Source organism: Protopterus annectens, chromosome 9.part0, assembly GCF_019279795.1.
Source record: "Protopterus annectens isolate FY-2018-M chromosome 9.part0, PAN1.0, whole genome shotgun sequence".
Classification (NCBI taxonomy): Eukaryota; Metazoa; Chordata; order Ceratodontiformes; family Protopteridae; genus Protopterus; species Protopterus annectens.
Genome location: NC_056743.1, coordinates 1290661892 through 1290684838, shown reverse-complemented (window position 1 = coordinate 1290684838; position 22947 = coordinate 1290661892). Strand labels below are relative to the sequence as shown.

Genomic DNA, 22947 nt, shown 5'->3' with positions numbered 1-22947 from the left:
TTTGGTGCAGGGGCAGAGGGGAAGGCCATTTCAAAGCAAACCATTTCCAAAAGGATAGCCCTTTGCATTAATTTCTGCTACAAGCACGATGGTAAACCTACCCCATAGTAGATAAGATCACATTCCACCAGGGCTGCATCTACCTCTACGGCATTTTTCAGAGGAATCCCTACCAGGGACATCCTGGAAGCTGCTACCTGGAGCTCAGTACACACCTTCAAGCATTACCACCTGCCTATCTTTTCTAAATCCAGAGCTGGATTTGCCACAGCAGTCTTGCAGGGCTTAATAGCTGGCCCTAATGCTCTTTAACTACCTCCTCCCTTCCTTAGCTTTGGGAATCAACCCAAATGTGATGACTGCAACAGTGAAACACAAAGAACATAGTACAGTTGTGTACACTTACCATAAATGTAGATGTTCTAGTGTCTTCACTGTTGCAGTCCTGGTTACCCTCCCTCCAGCCCCCTGACTTCTCTTGGCTCTACCTTTCTTTCTTGTTTGGTGTGTGTGTGTGTGTGTGTGTGTGTGTGTGTGTGTGTGTGTGTGTGTGTGTGTGTATGTATATATATATATATATATATATATATATATATATATATATATATATATATATATTTTTTTTTTATGTGTATTTGCTTTTTGAAGGGGGTGTACCATTCCATATAATTGCTTCCTTTTGTTGAGGCACCTGACATCTGGAGCAAGAAAAACTGATGTAATGGCGTCGGCTGCATATTTTATACCCCTGATGACCTGACATCATGGAAGAAGCGACAGCATCCGACGCAGAAATCCAAAGACTCTGATATTCAGGATGGCTGAGGGCTACCTGCAGGCAGATAACCCAATTGTGATGACTGCAACAGTGAAGTAACATCTACATTTATGGTAAATGTACACAGCTGTACTTTATTGCATCCAGTCAATGAGATTTCAAAACTAGTAGCTTTGTGCTAAGAGGTAGTAGTTTTGACTTCTTGTGTTTGGAAATTGGGGTGCATGCCTTTATGCTTTTTCTGTATTTTCACAACAATCTGCTGAGGAAATTGATTGTGTTAGTGAGGTAATTGATTACTTTTGTATAAAGGTTGTAGACTGAAATAGCCAATTCAGTTAGCGGTTCATTGTGGGTCAGAGTACATGTTCTTACTGTAGATTTCCTATTTCTAAAACCAAGTAGTCCAGTCTGGGTTTGCTTGTGACTGTAATTAGAGGCATGATCAGGTAAAGACTTTAGCTTTGTTGCTCTGAGGAAAACTTGGCCAAGGCTTGCAGCTCTTACCTTAATTACTGCAGCCTACTCACTGTGTGAACTGAGTGTAGATGGTACAGTTAACTTGCATCAGGAATGAAGAGCATGACAAAACAAGTACTTCACTTCAGTATTTTCATAAATCTGTACAAAACATTCCTTACAAAAGGCTGCTAGGCTTGTTTGAAAAGCACTAAGTGACTCTCATTGATACGTGCAGTCACTAGTATAAGACAAGATGGATTTTCAGTAGAAAGCCCAGTTGCTGTTATACCTGGGATTAGTCGTTTGTGATCATGCTTTTGTGAGGAGTTTGTGAATGATTTGCACACCTGTCAAGGAGCCTGTTCAAAACAGGAAGCAGTCTGGGCCCTCCCTCAAGATGGTTGTGCTTAAAAACAATTGAAGAATTGTTAAGGGTCTCGTCCCACCTTTCAGTCATCCTGAATCCTGAAGTATTTAGCCCCTGCCCATTTCCTCAGTGATCTAACAGTCCCTCAAGTCTTATATCAAGTTCACCCTTGACAAAGAGGAATGTCTTCTTTTGCCTTAAGTTATGATGCAGTGACACCGGGTACATGAACTTTTAGAATGTAGTACCATAGAGGTCATTCTGTAGAGCTGTTCTGCTGTAGCTTCATCCTTGGATTTTGTTGTGTTGCCTGCTTGTTTGACTTGATTTTTTTTTCCCTTAAACAAGGGGTCTGTGTTGAGAATTTACAGGAGGCGGAATTTTACTCCCTTTTCTATTTCTTCCTCAGAAAGATTTGTAAGCACATGTCCATTCTGTACCCTAGTGATTACAGCCAGCACAATCAGGTAAATGAAGATGTACATTGTCACTATTTAGGGGCAGCTTATTTTGTTGCTAGAGGGTTAGTAATTGGTATCGGTAGACTTGATGGATTCCTGTCTATAAAGGTATGTGGCTTTCATAGGAGTGTCTTTATTTGCTGTTTTGTAAGGTGTAGGGTTGCCCCATTTTCAAATGCGCAAAGTGTGACATTTTTGGAACAAACGTCAGATTTTGCAGGCCAAAACATACTCATGGCCAGTATAAAGGACAGAACTTCCCTTTTTTGCCTAAATAAAAGCTTATTCTTGTAGCATTTTAGCTGCTTATTCTGTTTCTTATAACTTGTATGTGGTTCAGATACAGAATAACTGCTTTATGTAACTATTACATAAAATATAGGAAATAATTTTGCCCTAAAATCTCAGGACATTTGCCATTTTTACAATTTTTTTGCAGGACACAACTGCCCAGAGAGGGACTATCCCTCTCAAAGTGGGACAGGTGGTAACCCTAGTTAAGGAGTCAGCACGTCAAACACAGGTTGATGCATTTTAGTCATTCTTTCCTCCACTTACATAACCTTAAACTGATGTTTGCTATAACCATGAACATGGTTTAAAAATAGGAATATCCTTTTCTTCCTCTGATAGCTTAATTTGTTGTCCCTTCCAGAGTTTATCTTGTCTGGGAGCTTTGCTTGTCGTGCCTTGATTTTTATTCCAGGAGTGGCTGTTATTTGTATTGAACTTTTCTGTTATCCTGTTCATACCTTTGCCTTTGTTGTAGTGGACTTTAACTCTGCCCAGTGCTAAATGATGCTGTCATTGGAGAGGAGTCTGCAGCTCAGAACTGGCTTATTGGGTCTTCTTGTGCCACATGCACTGTTACACAGAAGTGGGGAAATTGTGCTGTCACAATTACCAGCTAGAGTAATAATTTTAAACCTGATACATGGCCAAGCATGGACAGAGAATGCTTTTACCATTCCATTTACAGGAGTTTTGCTGTGCGTCTTTTATGCCAATAATAAGCATCCTAATAAAACTGTGGAAAGAAGAGGCCAAGCTTGTTCAGGTAGGTCCACAGTGAACAAGATGACCTTCATAGTCAGTATAGCTAAGGTGATACATATGGCCTTTTTTCAAGAATTTTGCATACTTGTGATGTGAGATTAGCAGTCACTGATGATCCCCAATTTGATCTTTGATTGGCATCATGAATTATCTCAGACTGATAAAACTAGTTCACAGAAAGAGTCCTCCACATTCAGCAGGAATCCCAGCCCAGGGAAGCTCTGTGTCCCATTAGAAAAGATTCATATTTTTGTGTATCACAAAAGGCTGAGCACCATTAGAAATTTTTTGAGGCTGTGGTTTTACAGTGCACCCCAGAGCTCCATGGTGGATTCTGCTGTGTTTATCCTGAAGTATATCTTGTCTGCTGTTGCAGCACCCCTTCCCCCTCATATTCCTGTTTCTCTTTAAAACTGTTTTTAGAGAGGTACTTTATCTAAAACCTCCCAAGAAACCAGTGCCCACCTGTATGAGACTTGAATTTTGTGTGCAGAAGTTACCCCCTCCCTTGATCCTAGTGTCAGTGCAAAAATTCAATTCTTCTCCTTGCTCACTTCAGTAAGAAGGATGTAAATAGTTCAAGCAATCATGGCTAAAGAGACATATGCTAACCAAATCCATATGGAAGACTGTACAAGGAAAATTCCCTCCTCCATATCTGCGGTGGTATCAGATCTGGCATTGAATGAAGCGGTATACTTTCCAGTATTTTATCCAAGCCTTCTGAATACTAGAAACAAATCAAAATTCCATGTGAACAGACCACAATATTTTTAATCACAAAAATAAAAATAAAAACAATTTGTACAGAATTAGCGCTTTCGTCTGCCATATGCAGACTTCATCAGAATACTGAATGTACGGTGCCTCTTGTTTTTATACAGTTTTTTAAAAAGTTAATTAGTGAATGAATAGATAATTGAACCTGGAAATTGAATAACAATTACATTATTAGAACAATTTCATATGGCATTTTAAAGCAAACGCTGAAAATAAATAAGTAATATACCATATAAAGTATTTTGGTTTTAAAATGAAACAGAAAATGACCAATGAATTGACACTGTAAAGTGCTGTATGCCTATTCTTTTAATAATGTTCTAGATTTAATGTTAATTTAATAAAATGAAATGAATATGATTTTCAATGCTTTTTGTTGTATGTGTTGTATAAACACCTGAGGTGAATGTGAACTGTGAAGATTTATGTATTGTGCGTATAATAAATATAAACTTTTAAAAAAACAATATAAACTGTACACTTTAAAAATAAGAAAATCATATTCATTTCATTTTATTAAATTAACATTAAATCTAGAACATTATTAAAAGAATAGGCATACAGCACTTTACAATGTCAATTCATTGGTCATTTTCTGTTTCATTTTAAAACCAAAATACTTTATATGGTATATTACTTATTTATTTTCAGCGTTTGCTTTAAAATGCCATATGAAATTGTTCTAATAATGTAATTGTTATTCAATTTCCAGGTTCAATTATCTATTCATTCACTAATTAACTTTTTAAAAAACTGTATAAAAACAAGAGGCACCGTACATTCAGTATTCTGATGAAGTCTGCATATGGCAGACGAAAGCGCTAATTCTGTACAAATTGTTTTTATTTTTATTTTTGTGATTAAAAATATTGTGGTCTGTTCACACGGAATTTTGATTTGTTTTTGGTGGAGTACTACATCTGGTGTGACTTCTTCTGAATACTAGGTCATTTGCTTGGCTGTACATGGGTAACTCAACGTCGTAACAAAGGAGGCAAGACTTGTGGAGGGGAGGGGCACTCTGAGCCCACTGTGTTATGAGTAGCAGCTACTACAGTGGACTTCCTCAAAAATGTCTCTCCTCATAGTATCTATGGAGCAGCTACCTGGATAGCCATGTACACCTTTTCTCAGTGTTGTTCCCGCATATCTTGTCCAGGAGCAGAGCAGGTTTTGCAGCTGCTATGTTTCAAGGTGTGCTATGAATACGTCTTACTCCCGTCATGGGAAAATGCTTTAACATGCTTACTGGAGCTAATGATCTTACTGCAGTAGTGAACTGTGTAATTAACATGATAGTACAGCTGTGTGAGTACACACACTTTGTAGCGTATCAGAATGGAGGGAATTAGTTATGGTTAAGACTCCTATCTTCCTTACCCTGGCAGTTTGGAGCACCTTTACTGGCAGATAGCAGGAGGCTAAGGCATATATTACCTTTATGAAAAAAAAAAGGAAGAGAGAAGATGCATTCCTTTACCAACTTCCACAGCATTATTTATAGAAGCAGTCAACATTGAGTATGACCAAGAGTCATTCCCTCCAGTAATCCAAGTCCCTTCCAAGGCCTTTAGAAAATTAATTAAAATCTTATCTCAAGTCCTTGAGGACTTAAAGGACTGATGATTGGGAACAAATCTTGCTTTTAAAGCCACACTGTACCTTTTCTTTTTTCAGTAAAAAAGAAATTAAGATGGTGTGGACTGCTCATCCTTTTACACATGTGCCAGACTGACATAATGGGAAAGGGAAGAGTTCAGCCACACCAGAGATGTTCAAAGATCTCTGAAAAGCAAACTAGAAGAGCAGGCATCCACCTGTGGTTGCATTCCACTGGTAAGTATATGGAGTCTCACATTCAGAAATCTAAATCTTACTGTGACCGTAGCTGTACTTTTCTTGGCCTTTCTTTAGGATTGTATTTATATTAAACACCTGTGCTACTGTCAAACTGCTTATCTTTGTATCCATTCAGCCATGAAGCCTAAATTTGTATTCAAGGAGTAGAGGTGAAGGCTGCACTTCAGAAGATTTTTGTCCTAAATCATTTTCTTAGGCTTTTCCCTCCTGTATTTTAGAGCCACTTAAGATTGTTCCCAGTGGTATTTGCACTGCTTTTCAGTCCGTAGAAATATGTTACTGATAACTGAGCTGCTGCCATATCATTTGGCCTTCTGCTTTACATTTTGTCTGTGAATGCTCCATAGAGCCACTGCTGGATCCTGGGGAAGCCCTTAGTAAATAGTCTTGGAAGTTTGTTTTATATTTTGTCATAAATGTCTTATTTATTTCTGTAGGAGGGTCATGAGCTTGATCATTTAGGTGTCCAGACAAGAAGAATCCCTGCAATACCAGGCTACAACTCTTACCACACTTTTTGGCCACCAAAGCAGGACAGAAACACTAAAGGTAGAGGAGTGTCAATATTCACCAAGGATATTCACACCACCAGGCTAGTTGCCCAACACAACGCGTCTGAAATTCTCCAGGTGCAACTAACACTAGGTAAGACTGCAATCCAAATTGTAGCTTGCTACAGATCCCCCACCATACCCCAAGATTCTCACTACACCTTTCTAAACATACTGGAAAATATTAAGATAGAACCAAACACCCTAATACTGGGTGATTTTAACTACCCTGCCATTAACTGGGAAAGCTACTCCTGTACCAACACCTTTGCCCAACGGTTCTTGGAATTCATAAATTCCAACGCCCTGGATCAACTAATCCATAGTCCCACCAGGGGCTCCAATATCCTAGACCTGGTCATTACCAACATGGGAAATCGATGCTCCACACCTATGGTCACCCCCTCGTTAGTCACGTCTGACCATAAGCTAATCACCCTTAACATCCACATTCCACCCCCACCCCCCAGTAAGGAAACCTCCATAAAAAACTTCTCCAAAGCCAACTTCATGCTACTCAAGTCAGAAGTGACAAACTTCATGGCACCCATGCAGACGGGAGCTAAAAGTTCAACTGCTGAATCCTACACTAAGGCACTGTACGAGCACATCCTCTCATGCATAAATCGTGCCATCCCAAATAGAACCAAGATGATCTCATCCAAAAAAAAGAAGCCAATCTGGTGGTCCCCTACCATAAACAAACTTTACAACAAAAGGAAGAAACTGTTGCAGACAAGAGGAAAATCCCAGGATGCAAAAAACTTCCTTACCAGCCTCAGTAAGAAACTGAGATCCCTCATAAAATCCTCCAAAGCTAGTTACGAAAATAAAATTGCCAAAGATTCCAAAGACAACAACAAGACATTCTATAACTATGTCAAGAATCTAAATGGCAATGCTCAGATCTGCTCTGAGCCAAAACAGAATGGCATTAAATATACTGATCCCAAGGATATTGCCAATATCCTGGCAGATCGATTCAGTGCCAACCTCACCCCCCCTCTCACCCCCTAAATGGCCCATCTCAATACCGGAAGATTGCCAAATTCCGGTAATAACAGCCACACAGGTAAAAAACGCACTCTCCAAAGCTAAGAATACAGCATCCATGGGACCAGATGACATCCCGGGCTATGTACTACATGAACTACAATATGAACTGGCACCTCACCTAAGTGTCATGTTTAATCATAGCCTCACCTCAGGTTTCATGCACACTGAGTGGCACACAGCTACAGTTATCCCACTCCACAAGGGGGGGATCCACCTTGGATCCCGGAAACTACCGTCCCATCAGTCTGACAAGCTTTATCTGCAAGGCCATGGAGCGTATTATCATGGAACTTATAAACAAAGACATTGGCAACCTTCAAACACTGGACCCCACCCAGTTTGGGTTCGTGAAGAGCCGATCTTGTCTCCTGAACTTGATTGACTTCGAATCAGTCTCCAGAGCCATGGACAAGGGTAAGGTGGTCCACACAGCCTATCTAGACCTTGCCAAGGCTTTTGACACCATCCCCCACTCTGGAGTCATAGATAAACGTGCTAAGCTGGGCATTAATCCCTACATCACCCAATGAGTTGCTAACTGGCTTACTGATAGAACCCACACTGTAAAAGTAGCCGACTCCAAATCCAGCTCCAGACAAGTGACAAGTGGAGTACCTCAGGGTTCAGTCCTGGGACCGCTCTTGTTTGGCATCTACTTCTCTGAAGTACGGGCCAACACTAAGGGACTCTGGATAACAAAGTTTGCAGATGACTGCAAACTGGGAGCCATTATTGAATCCCCAAATGATGTGGATACTCTACAAAAGGGCCTTACAGAAACAGATGCTTGGTGCCAGAGCCATGGGCTCAAGCTCAATGCCAAGAAATGTATAGTTATCCCCTTTGGGATAAAACATGTATTACCATATAGGTGGCAGTACACTAAACATCGAAAGTTTGATAAGAGACTTAGGGACACGGGTGGACAGTGGTCTCACCTTCGATAACCACATCGCCACAACAGTCAGGAAATCCTTCTATGTGGCACACATCATCACTAAGGGCTTTTCTTCCAGAAAAAAGGAGGTCATTGTCCCACTGTACTCATCCCTCATTAGACCCGTTATAGAATACAATGCCCCATTTGGTATGTACCTCTCAAGACATCTGCAACAACTGGAAAGGCCACCGAAATACCTCACTAAAAGAATCACAGGCCTAAAGCAGATGCCCTACGCTGACCACCTTAAAAAACTCCAGCTATACTCTGTCACATATCGTCTACTCAGAGGCGATCTTTGCTTAACATACAAGGCCATGGTCAAACCCAGAGCTGTTGGACATGCTACACTTAAAGAAATCCCAATCCCTCAGAGCCACACGCTCCAGGGATCTAAACCTTGTCATCACAATAAACAAAACATGATGGAGAGATAGGTTCCTGACCCAGAGACTCCCCAGACTCTGGAATAGATTGCCCGTACATGTCAAGCAGAGTGCCTCTTTGGTCCTCTTCAAAAGGAACCTTGATAATTGGATGGGAGAAAGGAAATTCACCCCGGGGATCACGTCAGTCGCCCTGCTAGACAGGGGTCCAGGGAAGAAATAGCCAGGGAATTGTTATGGCTAGGCTTGTATAGGCCCTAGGTCTGATAGCCTAGTACCAACGTATGATGAGTCAGATGACATAACCTAAGTTCATGGTGGTAGAGTTTAGACAGGTAAGAAGAGCTGTGCAGGTGGATGCGGAAAGATTATATAAGTTATATACCCACTGTGGAAGGCCAACTGATTCAAATATTTACTGTGTCATTTGTTCTTCAGAAGGTCCTTCTACAACAAGTGTTTTTTTTTTTCTCTCCACATCTGCCTACTAGAGATAGTCATTTCAAAGATCAGTTGATATGGTTAGTACTTGTAGCTTCTCCTGTATTTCTGTGTAATAGCTATGCTTTCAGGAGCTTTTTCTTTTATTACATAGATCTGTTTTATTATTTGCATTTGAGTGAGGCCTTGGTTTAATGGGCACAATGTTTGCTGTAATGTTGTAACAAGGTTTCTCTTATTTGACAGAGGGAGGTTGAATGTTCTTGCCAATGTTATCAGGAAGGAACTGGAGCAAATTTTCTGCCAGTTTGATTCAAAGCTAGAAGCTGCAGATGAGGTGAGTTGTTAATTGCTGTGAATCTGCTATTGTCTCTGCTTTGCATTGACAACGATGAAGGGAGAAGTGGGTTGCTTTGATGGGTGCAGTATAGTAGGATATTGATTCCTTGTGAGTGTGATAGACTGTTCAATCTTTGCAACTTGTCTTGCTACTCTATAAAATAGGTCAAAGATGTGCTTACTAGTAAGATCATGGTCTTGTCTCTTGGTTGAAGCATTGTATGCATACGTTCTTAGTCAATACTGCTTGATTTAGATTTGTTTCTTGGAATGGTGGGGAAGAGTCTGTCTTCAGTACTGTTTTTAAGCTGTTGATATGTGGACTGCTTGATATGTTACTGCTTTTGGTTTTCTTTACAGGGCTCAGGAGATGTAAAATACCACTTAGGAATGTACCATAGGAGAATAAACCGTGTTTCTGATAGAACTATCACACTGTCCCTGGTGGCAAACCCCTCTCATCTGGAGGCTGTTGACCCTGTGGTTCAGGGGAAGACCAAAGCTGAGCAGTTCTATTGTGGAGACACTGATGGGAAGAAGGCAAGTTTATATTGGGGGTTGTCTGAACTGATGGTAATGATAGATGTCTTCTGATCATCTTCTGGTGACACGCTCTTAAATTATTTCTCAGGTTATGTCCATCCTTTTACATGGTGATGCTGCATTTGCTGGCCAGGGCATTGTCTATGAGACGTTTCACTTGAGTGATTTACCATCCTACACTACACATGGCACAATACACGTGGTGGTCAACAACCAGGTAATGTATGGCAAAGAAAGAAGGCTGTAATATAGTATGCAGGGTGCTGCATAGTCTGTAGTTTACACAACAGGACTGCAAATCATAGATTTTGCAAGCATCAGAACATTTGCCAGCATTCATAGTAATGTATTTCTAGGTCTCTCTGAAGGATAACACACAAAGCAGTACTTCATTGCATTACATTTTCTTCATCATTAACATTTTGTTCCATAAACATTTTTAGAAAATCCTCCTGTACAATTCAGCTGCTTATGCACTTAATGAAGCAGCCATGTATTTCAGATGAATTCTCAGGAAGAGTTCACTATTTTGTCTAGTAAACTTGCTGGTGTTCTGTTTGTTTTTTTGTTTCACTTAGGAAATCACTGCTGGTGTAGTTCCTTTTTGCATCCCAGCAATAAATCACTCTATATAGACTCTTCTCTGTTCTCCTTGGTTGTGTGACCATGGAGTTAGTATATTTAAGTAAAGGGTGTGCAGTTGGGGTTGGTGTTGCAAGGGGCAAAATGCTTTTTAAGAGGTTTTGATATGATGAATATTCAACTGATTTATTTTGTTCACTTAAAGCTTTCCCTAGCTGTAACTCCAGAATAAGGAAGGGAACATGGTAAACTGTCATGCTGACCAAATGAATATTCAGAAGCACTTGGAATTTGGTGGCTTTTTTTAAGCATTTATGGAGCATTAAGGGTTGTAGCTTTTTAGCAAAGTTAAATAGGGCAAGTCTGTAAGTTCAGCAGCTCACTCTTTTTTTCTGTGGGCTTTTGCTGTTCAGCCCTGTTACTCCCACCACTTTTCTTGTTTAAATTGTCTTCACATGTTTACCTTGATGTGTGTATGTTACGGTGTATGACTTGTATATAATTTTGAAAATGGCATGATCCTGTTTTACATCTTATTCATTTACCACTGCTTTAATAATATGTAGTCAATGCTGGTCTTGTATTTGTGCTCTGAAAATTAAGTATTTTTTAATTTCCAGATTGGTTTCACAACAGACCCACGAATGGCCCGATCCTCTCCTTATCCAACAGATGTTGCCCGAGTGGTGAATGCACCCATTTTCCATGTGAATGCTGATGACCCAGAAGCAGTGATACATGTCTGTGATGTGGCAGCAGAATGGAGAAACACCTTTCACAAAGATGTCGTGGTTGATTTGGTAAGAGTCCTACAGTTCCCTTTAGTGGTTACAGTAAGAATTGGGATAGGTTTTTTTGGGTTGTTACAGATGAGTAATGTTAAGCATGTTCATTTTAAGTTACAGTATCACATCTTATCTCCTTTGTGAAATTATGCTTGAATGCTGTTGGGTAAGTTATCTCGACAGATACTGCCTTGCCTTCTTTTTTTATTGAGGAATGTTAACTAACCATTCATCCTGTTGCTCTAAACCACCCTCTCAGCCATTGCCTTTGTGTCTGCCAACAACCAGTAGCACACTTCCTCCTGTAGTGAACTGCCTAAAGTATGACATCCAGACATGACAATCATTCAACTCCCACTATTACTTCAGTGAGGACTGCAGAGATGGAGGACACATAATGGGAAGGCATCACTGCAATAACCTGGGGACAAGAGAGGAATTTCTTTTTTCAAAGCATTCCTCCTTACCTTGCAGTATAGATGTTCTTCGTGTTTCACTGTTGCATTCATTACATTTGGGTAATCTGCTGACACGTTGCCCTCATTCGGCCTGAATTACAAATTCTTGGAACCTGCGTCGGTTGCTGTCTCCTCTTCCATGACGTCAGGGGTATAAAACATGCAGCCAACGCCATTTTATTCAGTTTTTCTTGCCGCATGGTGCCCGAAGCAGAAGCAGTTCGCAAGTGCCAGTCGGCCGACTCCTGAAATTTTCATATTCGAGTTTCAGAACTGAAGTCTTCAAACTAAAGCTAAGTACCCCATTGGGGAAACTTTTTTTTTTGCTCCTTACCGATGTCAGTAAAAGTTAATAATTGCATTACTTGTGGGAAGTAAATACCTCATAAGGATTTTCATTTGTACTGTATTCCTTGCCTAGGCCCTGCTCACAACGTGCCTTGCTGTCAGTTTTGTGCTAGATGTAACCAATGTACTATTAAGCGTCAGTATATTTTTTGCTTCTAAATATTTTGGTTTGAGATTTAATTATCCTGAAATGCCGTCTGTTAGCAATCTGACTACCGGAGTTCATAAAAAACGCAAAGAAAAAGACAGAGACAGACAGTCGAGATCCAAAACATACGATGTAGTTACTCCTAAGCCAGTCGCCGGTACTCAGTGAAGCACTTTTGCAGCCCCTGATACCCGCTACTTTTGAGTCGCAGGCCTCTACCGAGACCCATTTGGAGTCCGGTATACCGTGAGATTCTCAGAGTATTGAACCTGTAGATGTCTCTCCCTTGGATGGGTCCGGAGCCGCTGAGCAGGCACTGGCTTCTGAGGGTGTTTTCAGGCCTCAACATTTTTATATTAAACATACGCCAGCAACAAAAACAAGGTCAAAAACAATTTCTATGTCTAAAAAACCGACGCATGAGCCACGTGCTTAGGCCTCTCTGCCTAAAAAACAGATGATCAAAATGACTGAGGATTTAATTACCTTGATCAGGGGTTCCCAACCCCCCCCCCCCCACTAAGAGGCAGGCAAGGCACTGATTATGAATCTTCAGATCAGGTTTCCATTTCTTCTGATTCCTCTTCTGATCAGGAATTTTCTATTCCACCCTTTGAGGATTCTTATGCAGAGGAATCCATCCCATCTGCACCTCCTCCTGAGGATTACTCTTTAGGAGAGACTTTGCATACTTTAAGGGAACATTTTCACTGGGAGAGTCAGGACTTCTCTCAATCAAAAAATAGGCTTAGGGATTTCCTTCTTCTTCCTCAGCATAGGCCTTTGGCAATACCTCCTGTATTAGACATTGTTGATGATGTGTTCTTGGAATCAAGCATGGCTCCTGATTCCCTGCCTCCAGTTCCTAGTAAGCCAGACAGATATTACAGGGTTCCTGATTCCCACAAATTTCTTTTTAAAAATCCTGCTGCTGATCCTGAGACTATTTCTCAGGGTCTCAAGGGTGTAAAGGAATCTACAGCCAAAAATCCTACCCCTTCTGATAGATATTCCAGGGTGCTGGATAGATAGGGTAAGAAGGTTTATACATCTGCAACCTTGGCAATCAGGGCTTTAAACTGCCAGTTTCATATGCTTAAATATCAACAGCATGTTATGGGCTTACTGAAACAGAAAATGATGTTGATTTCTGATTGTGCAGAAAATAAAGAGTTACAGGAATTATTGCATTCAGCAGAACAGGTTGGAAAGCATACTTTGCAATGTGGTTTTGATTCTTTGGAGGCCTCTTGTAGGGCCACCATTACTGGAGGTGTGATTAGAAGGCATGCCTGGCTCAAGGAGCAAAATCTCCCTGATAATGTTAAAGCTAAGTTGTTGGATGCACCTTTGCAGCATGATACTCTGTTTGGTAATAAGGCAAAAGAGGTTTTAAAGAAAATGGAAGACAAAGCTAAATCTATGCAAACTGTAAAAGATTTCTTGGAAGTGCAGCCACCCAGGTTCAGTAGGCACTGGCCTGCTAAAAATTGGTTCTTTCCTGTGTCCAACAGAGCCACTCAGGGCAAATCCAGATGCTCAAAAGGCTCCAGATTCCAATCACAGGGTTCTTACAGATCAAAGCAATGGGGTGTCTCCACCTCCAAATCCGGAGGAAACAAAGCACAACCCTACAGTAAGCAGTCTCAATGACTTTCCTTTACCAGCACCAAACACTTATCTTTTGGCAGCCTCCTTGGGGTGAAAACTAGCACTTCATGCTCAAAATTGGCAATTAATTACCCAGGACAAGTGGGTATTAAACATAGTATCCCAGGGGTACAGATTTAATTTCCATACCTTCCCAATTCCAAACGGATGGTCGGATCTGCCACAAAACAAGTGGGCAGAGGCCCAGGAACAAGTCACATCCCTCATGGATATGGGGGCTATTCAACCAGTACCAGAAAAGGAAAAAGGACAAGGTTTTTATTCAAGACTTTTCCTGGTACCCAGAAAAGACAATTCTTGGCGTCCAATCCTGGATTTATCAATTCTGAACACGTTCCTGGACATTCCATAATTCAAAATGCTGACTTTACAACAGCTACTGCCTATGCTATGCAGGAATGCTTGTTTAGTAACTCTAGACTTAAAAGGGGCATACCTGCATATCCCAATAAGGGAATCATGCAGAAGATACCTCCGCTTCAAAGCAGGTTTTTTGCATTACCAATTCTCTGCACTGCCTTTGGCTTATCTACTGCGCCCATGGTCTTTACAAAGTGTCTGGCACCAGTTATTGCATTCTGCAGACAAATAACCACTCAAATTTATCCTTATCTGGACGATTGTCTCATTCAAGCAGAGGACAAGGACACTCTACTTCAACGTCTGATGTTTGTAAAAAGGCTTCTAGCATGCCTAGGGTACACCATAAATGGAAAGAATCACAACTGGTACCCTCTCAGATAATTGCATTCCTGGGTGCAAGCTTGAATACAACTGCCCAGATGGCTTACCTCACTCCAGACAAACAAAGCCAACTGACAACATATTTCAAACAAATGACAACAAAAACCCAGTTATCTGCAAGGCAAATTCTACAGGCTTTGGGGTTCACGGCACCCTGCTTTCTACTAATTCCATATGCGAGACTGCATAAAAAGTTTATGGAGTCAACATTGTCACAGCCTGGAAACAATGATTCCTCTCATTCCCTGCCTTCAACAGGAGTTTCTTTGGTAGGCAGAGACATGTCACCAAAACAAGGGACTGTCATTCACTCTACCCCCTGCCACCCAAGCCCTAACTACAGACGCATCAGACTATGCTTGGAGGACCCACCTGGCAGGGAGATGCATTCAGGGCAAATGCAGCCCAAACCAAATGCATTTGCATATCAACCAGAAAGAGATGCTAGCTGTTCAAAATGCTCTGACAGCCTTCAAGGACTTACTTCATCCAGGACAACTGCTGATAAAGATGGACAACACCACAGTTATGTGGTTCATAAACAAGCAGGGGGGGTACACATTCCTACCCCCTTTGTAGACTAGCCATGGCTTTGTGGAACACAGCCTTGACTTACCAAATACATCTTCAAGCTCAGTTCCTGCCAGGAAAGCAAAATACTCTGGCAGACGACCTAAGCAGAAATCTTATGGATCCACACGAATGGAAACTGGATCCACAAATCTTCAGCATGTTCATAGGTTCATACTAGGCTATCTGCCCAAGGGCATTTATAAGCCTAGCCCATAGTTATGTGGCTTTCGCCACCCCTTTAGTTTGAATAAAAACTATGCCTATCATTTTTCTGTGCCTCTGTCAAGCAGTGACACTGAAGTAATCCCTGGGGTATATCTGCGATCTCCCATCCATTGGTCAAGATTCCTCTTGAACAAGGCCAGCGAGGTGCTCTGCCTCACATGTACCGGGATTTTGTTCCACAGCATAGGGAGTCTCTGGGTGATGAATCTGTCCCTCCAGCACGTTCTATTTATAACCGTGTCAAGGTTTAAGTCTCCGCCCTTGTGGTTCTGAGGGATCCAGATTTTTGAGGTGAAGCATATTCATCAAATCTGGGTTTGACATGGCCTTATATGTCAGGCACAGGTCACCTCTGAGCAAGTGGTATGAGACTGAATAGAGCTGGAGTTCTTTCAGTCGGGCAGCATAAGACATATTTTTGAGACCCTTTATCCTTTTGGTGAGGAACTTTTGGGGCCTTTCAAGCTGCAGCAGGTGTCTGGTCAGATACATTCGAGCGGGCATTGTACTCAATCATAGGTCTAATGAGTGATGAGTACAGGGGGATGATGACCTCCCTTGATCTAGATGTGAATCCCTTCATGATCAGGTGGGCGATATAGAAGGTTTTCCAAACTACTTTAGCAACATGAGTGTCAAACGAAAGGCTACTGTCAACTTGGGTCCCCAGATCCCTGATGACTTTTTCTGTGCTCAGTGGATTGCCACCTATATGGTAGCTAGGGGTAACCTTGTTTTTCCCAAAGGGTATGACTATGCATTTTTTGGCGGTTAACTTCAGGCCATGGCTCTGGCACCAGTTATCCGTTTCTGTGAGGCCCTTCTGGAGGATATCTGTGTCAGATGTGTTTTCGACTATGGCCCAGTTTGCAGTCATCTGCAAACTTTGTCAGCCATAACCCTCCTGTGTTTGCTTGTATTTCAGAAAAGTAGATGCCAAACAAGAGTGGACCCAGGACTGAGCCCTGTGGGACACCACTTGTGACAGGCTTTGAGTCTGACATGGCTCCAGCAACTCTGACCCTGTGGGTTCTGTCACTTAGCCAGTTTGCAACCCATCTTGTGATGTATGGGTTTACATTCAAGCTGATGAGTTTTTCGATGATACCTGAGTAGGGTATTGTGTGAAGGCCTTTGCCAGGTCGAGGTAGGCTGTATGGACTGCCTTTCCTCATCAATGGCCTTGGTGACTGTCTCAAAAAGTCAACCAAGTTTAAGAGGCAGGATCTGCCTTTGACAAAGCCAAACTGGGTTGGATCCAAAGTCTGCAAGTTCCCTATGTCTTTATTTATGAGTTCCATTATGATCCTCTCCATGGCTTTGCAGATAAGGCTTGTCAAGCTAATGGGCGGTAATTTCCAGGGTCTGTGGAGGCACCGCCCTTATGAAGTGGGACCACAGTCGCCAGTCGCCACTCCTTGGGTAATGTATCCTGAGGTGAGGCTAAGATTAAACAGCTGTCCTAACTGTGGGTTTAATTCCTCGTTGAGTTCATGAAGCACACAGCGGGACACCATCCGTCCCATGGATGCTGTGTTTTTGCCTTAGTGAGGGCAGTTCTCACCTGGGCGTTGGAGATGTTTGGGGGCTACAATCCTCTGGAATAGATATCTCTCCTTTTGGGGGAGTTTGCACTGAACCTGTCAGCCAGTATGTTAGCAATGTGTGTAGGTTCAGTAATTTTCACATCATTTTGAACTAATTCTGAGCATATCTGGGAGTTTCCTCCTAGGTTTCTAACATAGCTAAAGAAGGCCTTATGATTCTCTTTAGAGTCCTTGGCGATTTTTCTCTCAAAATTTGCCTTGGATGATTTTATGAGAGCTCTTAGTTTTTTACTTATAATGATCAAAGGTGTCTTACCTTTCAAGGATTTTGCTCTATCTTGTAGTAGCTTCCTCCTTTTGTTGTAGAGCTTGTTTATGGCTGGGGTCCACCAGACTGGATGCTTGCCTTTGGTACAGAGAGTCTTAGTTTTGTTTGGGATTGCCTGATCCATGCAGTCCTGCAGGTGCTGGTAGAAGGCATTTGTAAGTGATTCAGTGGTTTGAGTAATGTTTACCACTGGCTCAGGGGCCTTAAAGGAGACCACACTAGATGTTCTTCATCTCACATTGCTGCAGTCCTAACACTTGGGTAGTCCGCTGTCCCTCGGTCGGCCCGAATATCAGAGTATAAGGCTGACGTCGGTCAAGGCGCATTTGACTGACATCAGAACGTCAGGGTACAAATGCGCATGACCCACGTCATATCCTCAGTCTTTTTTGCCGCATGGTCCGATGCAGAAGCAGTGTTGCGAGTGCCGTTCGGCGTTCTGAAATTTTTCGAATTCGGAGTTTCAGACTGAAGTCAGAGTTGGTTAAGTACCCCGTTGGGGAATATTTTGTTTTTTTCTTGCCTCAGTGGTTTACCGGATGTCAGAAAAAGTGAATAACTGTATTTCTTGTGGGAAACAGATACCGCATAGGGATTACCATAATTTGTGTATACCTTGTTTGGGACCTGAGCACGACGTTGTTGGTTGCCGCTTTTGTGCTAGGTTTAATAAACACACTATAAAGCGGAGGTTGGATTGTGCCAGGTTGGTCTTTGGGAAGCGGTGCAATTACAAAATGCCGTCGGATGCTCCGACGCCGGCTTTCTCAAAGAAGCGCAAGGACAAGGCAGTTAAACCTAGGTTAGAGGAGTCGTCCGAACCGGACGCCGGTTCTTTAGAGGCGTCAGTGGAACCGGTGGTTCCTACGGAGGCCTCTCTGGAGTCCCAGGGAGAAACCTTGATTTTACAGGATGTGGCCTCCCAGGAGGCAGGTCAGGCTGTGGGGGCTTCTCAGATAACTGTACTCCCCTCCCTTCCTAAGGGGTCTAGGCCCTCTCTTTCTGCTTCCAAGGCTTCTCCTAGGGGCAGGGCTAGTTTAGCTTCTGTAAGTGTTACTCCTAGTTCTTCAGGTGCTGTGCCCAAGAAGCACATGCTTAAAATGGCAGAAGATTTAATTACTTTAATTAGAGGCTCTATGCCCCCTCCTGATAAGAGGCCTAGGATTGAACCAGTGTTGGGGGATTGGGAGCAGGCTTCGGATGTGTCTGAGTCTTCGGCTGAAGACTTACAGGAGTATGCTCATTATTCTGATTCTGATGTGGATGATTCTACTCCTTCTGCTTCTCCTCCTGAGGATTTTTCTTTTTCAGAGACACTTCACTCCATGAGAGAGCATTTTAAATGGGAAGGTCAGGACTTCTCTGATTCCAGGAAAAGGCTTAGGGAATTTTTGTTTTTACCCCAGCATAGGCCTTTGGCTATCCCTCCTGTTCTGAATGTGGTGGAAGATGTGTTTGCAGAGGCTTCTCTGAATCCTGATTCTCTGCCTCCTGCTCCTGTTAAGCCTGATAGGTATTACAGGGTGCCTGAAGCTCATAAGTATCTTTTTAAGGGTCCTAGGGCAGACCCTGAAACTGTTAGCCAGGGGCCTAAGGGTGTTAAAGCTTCTGTTGTCAAGAATCCGGTTCCTGCAGATAAAGAGGCCAGGGCCTTGGATAGATGGGGAAAGAAAGTTTATACTTCTTCCACCCTAGCCATGAGAGCTTTGAATTGCCAGTTTCATATGTTAAAATATCAAAATTATCTGCTTTCACAGTTGAAATCTAAGGTTGATGCTTTGGCGGAAGGTATTGATTGTAAAGAGTTACAGGATTTAGTGCATGTTTCTGAACAGGTGGGTAAGCATTCTTTGCAATGTGGTTTTGATGCTGTACAGGCCTCCTCTAGGGTGGCTGCCACTTGGTCAGTTCTTCGCAGGCATGCCTGGCTGAGGGATCAAAATTTATCTGACCATGTTAAAACTAGGATTTTGGATGCCCCTTTGCAATCTGATGTCTTGTTTGGTTCTCCTGTTGAGGCAGTTTTAAAGAAAATGGAAGACAAGGCTAAGTCTATGCAGACTGTTAAAGATTTTTTGCAGGTTCAGCCTCCAAAGTTTAGTAGAAATTGGCCTACTAAGGGGTGGACATATCCTTCTTATGATTCCCAGTCTAGGGGTAGATTTAGACGTAGCAGGGGCAGAGGTCAGGGCTCTTTCAGGCCTAGAACAGGGAGTTCTCCTGCACAATCTTCGAGTGAGGGCAGGGGTCAGTCCTTTCGCAAACAGACCCAATGACCTACCTTTTCAGCTGCCAGAACCCTCTCGCCTGGCAGCACCTTTGGGAGGAAGGTTGGCACTTTTCAAAGAAAATTGGAGTTTGATTACCCAAGACAGATGGGTACTGGATATCATACATCACGGTTACAGGTTTTATTTCCATACCTTGCCTCCTTTCAAAGGCATGCCAGACATTCCTCCTCCACAAAGAATAGAGGCTCACAAGCAAATTTCACTGTTACTCCAAATAGGGGCCATACAGCCGGTTCCTATGCCAGAAAGGGGCCTAGGATTTTATTCTCGCCTGTTCCTAGTTCCAAAGAAGGGGAACACGTGGAGACCAATTTTGGATTTATCTATCCTCAACACTTATCTGGACATTCCCAAGTTCAAAATGTTGACGTTGCAGCAGCTTTTACCTCTGCTGGGCAAAGATCATTGGATGGTAACTTTGGACCTCAAGAAGGCTTACCTTCATGTTCCCATCAGACTAAGTTGCAGGAAGTATCTGCGTTTTCGAGCTGGGACTTCTCACTATCAGTTCTCTGCATTGCCCTTTGGCTTATCTACTGCGCCCAGAGTGTTCACGAAAGTTCTGGCTCCAGTGATAGCTTTCTTCAGGCTAAAAGGAATGCAGATCTATCCTTATTTGGACGACTGCCTGATTCTGGCTCAAGGAAGGGAAGAGCTTCTTCATCATTTGGAATATGTGATAGCAGTGCTAAGATGCCTGGGGTATTCTGTGAACGAAATAAAGTCCAGTCTAGTACCCTCTCAAGACATGTGCTTTCTGGGTGTGAGACTGAATACAGCATCCCAGATGGCCTTTTAACCCCGGACAAACAAAAGAGTCTATCCCTTTACTTCCATCAGCTATCTCATCAGTCCGGGCTGACTGCAAGGACAGTCCTTCAAGCCTTAGGGTTCATGGCATCTTGTATTCTGGTGCTTCCCAATGCCAAACTGCATATGAGGAAGCTACTATGGTATCTCAAAAATGTATGGACACAGCACTGCCAGGATCTGGACACTGTCATTCAAATAATACCTTGCATTCAAAAGGAATTTTTATGGTGGGCTCAGGAATGTCACCTAAACAAGGGACTCTCTGTGACCCGGCCAGAGGCGAGTCAAATTTTAACGACAGATGCCTCAGACATAGCTTGGAGAGCTCATCTAAATGGAAGGTGGATACAAGACAAGTGGCCTGCCAGACTACAGCATCTACATATCAACATGAAGGAGATGTTAGCAGTCCAGTTTGCATTAATAGCTTTCAAGGATTTACTTCTTCCAGGGCAGGTGTTGATTCTAACAGACAACACAACTGTCATGTGGTACATCAACAAGCAAGGGGGAACACATTCTTATCCTCTATGCAGGCAAGCAATGATTTTGTGGGAGACTGCTCTCAGTTTACATCTAAGTCTTCAAGCAAGGTTTCTGCCGGGAGCACAGAACTCCTTAGCAGATGTGTTGAGCAGACAAATCATGGATCCCCACGAGTGGAAACTGGATCTTCATGTATTTCGGAAATTGACAGTGTCCTGGGGAACTCCAGACATAGATCTGTTCGCTTCTCCACTGAACCACCAGCTGCCAAAGTTTTGCACAAAGCGGTTTCATCCCACAGCTTGCAAAGTGGATGCTCTTTCTTTCAGTTGGAAAAATCTTCATGTGTATGCCTTTCCACCTCTGCCTCTCCTCTCAAAGGTACTTCTGAAGGTCAGACAGGACAAGCCAAGGATGATTTGGATAGCTCCAGATTGGCCTCGACAGCACTGGTACCCTCTGCTGAGAAGTCTAGTACAGAAGCCTCCATGGCCTTTGCCTTTGATTCCACATCTGTTGTCCCAGGAGGACAGTCATTTGCTCAATGTCAAACTTCACTCTCTTCACCTAACAGCATGGCATATTCTGTTTTGAACCATAGAGGGTCTCAACTTCCACAACGGGTTTTGAATGTGATTTTGGAAGCTAGAAGGCCTAGTACAAGGAAAGTGTACGCAGATAAATGGAAGAGATTTTTGTTTTGGAGTGCAGCTAAGGATTTGGATGTTTCTGAGCCTGATTTAAGTGTGGCTCTTCAATATCTTACTGAGTTATTGGATAAAGGTTTGTCCTTCTCTTCTATTAAGATTCATGCTGCAGCAATTTCAGCTCACTATGACTGTGACCCACCATTGTTTTCTCATCCTTTGTTCAAGCAATTTCTTAGAGGGGCAAAGAATATACGACCCCCACGAAGAGCTCCTACTCCTGCTTGGGATCTCAATTTTGTGTTGGAGAAACTCACTCTACAACCTTTTGAACCTGCAGCGACTGCTGAGTTGAAATATTTGTCATGGAAGACTGCTTTTTTGTTGGCCATTACCTCTGCAAGAAGGGTTTCTGAATTGCAGGCCCTTATGGCAGTTGAGCCTTTCTTAATTTTTCATAAGGACAGGGTATCTTTGCGTACTAATCCTTCCTTTATGCCTAAAGTGGTTTCTAGTGTGGCTTTAAACCAAACTATTCATTTGCCTACTTTTTATGCAAATCCCCAAAATAAAGGGGAAAAGATTTTGCACACTTTAGATGTACACAGGCAGTTGCGATATTACTTGGACAGAACTAAAGGGTTCAGACAATCTCAGCAGTTATTGGTTTCTTTTGCTTTGTGCTCTCAGGGCAAGCCCGTGTCAAAACAAACTATTTCTAGGTGGATTGGATTTTGCATTGCTTTCTGTTATTCCCATCATGGCAAAGAGATTCCAGCTGGTATTAGGCCTCATTCCACTAGGGCTACTGCCACTTCTACAGCTTTTTTGAGGGGGGTGGCCACTAAGGATATTTTGGAGGCAGCCACTTGGAGTTCAGTGCATACCTTTTCTAGGCATTACCACCTTCCACTGTACTCTAAATCCAGGGCTGGTTTTGCCACTGCCGTGTTGCAGGGCATTTTGGCAGCTCCTGCTTCTATATGATTTGGCCATCCTCCCTTACCTCTGCTTTGGGATTCTACCCAAGTGTTAGGACTGCAGCAATGTGAGATGAAGAACATAGTACAGTTTTGTACCTACCATAAATGTAGATGTTCGAAGATCTACATTGCTGCAGTCCAATTTACCCTCCCTCCTTCCCCTCTGTAGTTTGAGGTGGTTGTGTAGGTTGAGTTATCCTTCTGAGATATATTGTGCATATTGTATATATATTGTGTGTATTGTATATATTTTTGGTATTAGGCTGGTTGGTTGTTTAGTTGTTGTTGTTGGGTTTGG

At 42.4% G+C, this 22947-nt stretch overlaps 1 protein-coding gene across 3 annotated transcripts in view; it reads left to right on the top strand.

Annotated features, from left to right (window-relative positions):
• The window catches only part of OGDH (oxoglutarate dehydrogenase), a 1195521-nt gene that overhangs the window by 631561 nt on the left and 541013 nt on the right, over positions 1–22947 (top strand). For all 3 annotated transcript variants that reach the window (XM_044084237.1, XM_044084236.1, XM_044084238.1), the window contains 4 exons: positions 9385–9475; positions 9838–10017; positions 10109–10237; positions 11223–11402. In XM_044084237.1, coding sequence (XP_043940172.1) covers positions 9385–9475; positions 9838–10017; positions 10109–10237; positions 11223–11402 — 580 coding nt within the window. The remainder of the gene's footprint in view (positions 1–9384; positions 9476–9837; positions 10018–10108; positions 10238–11222; positions 11403–22947) is intronic.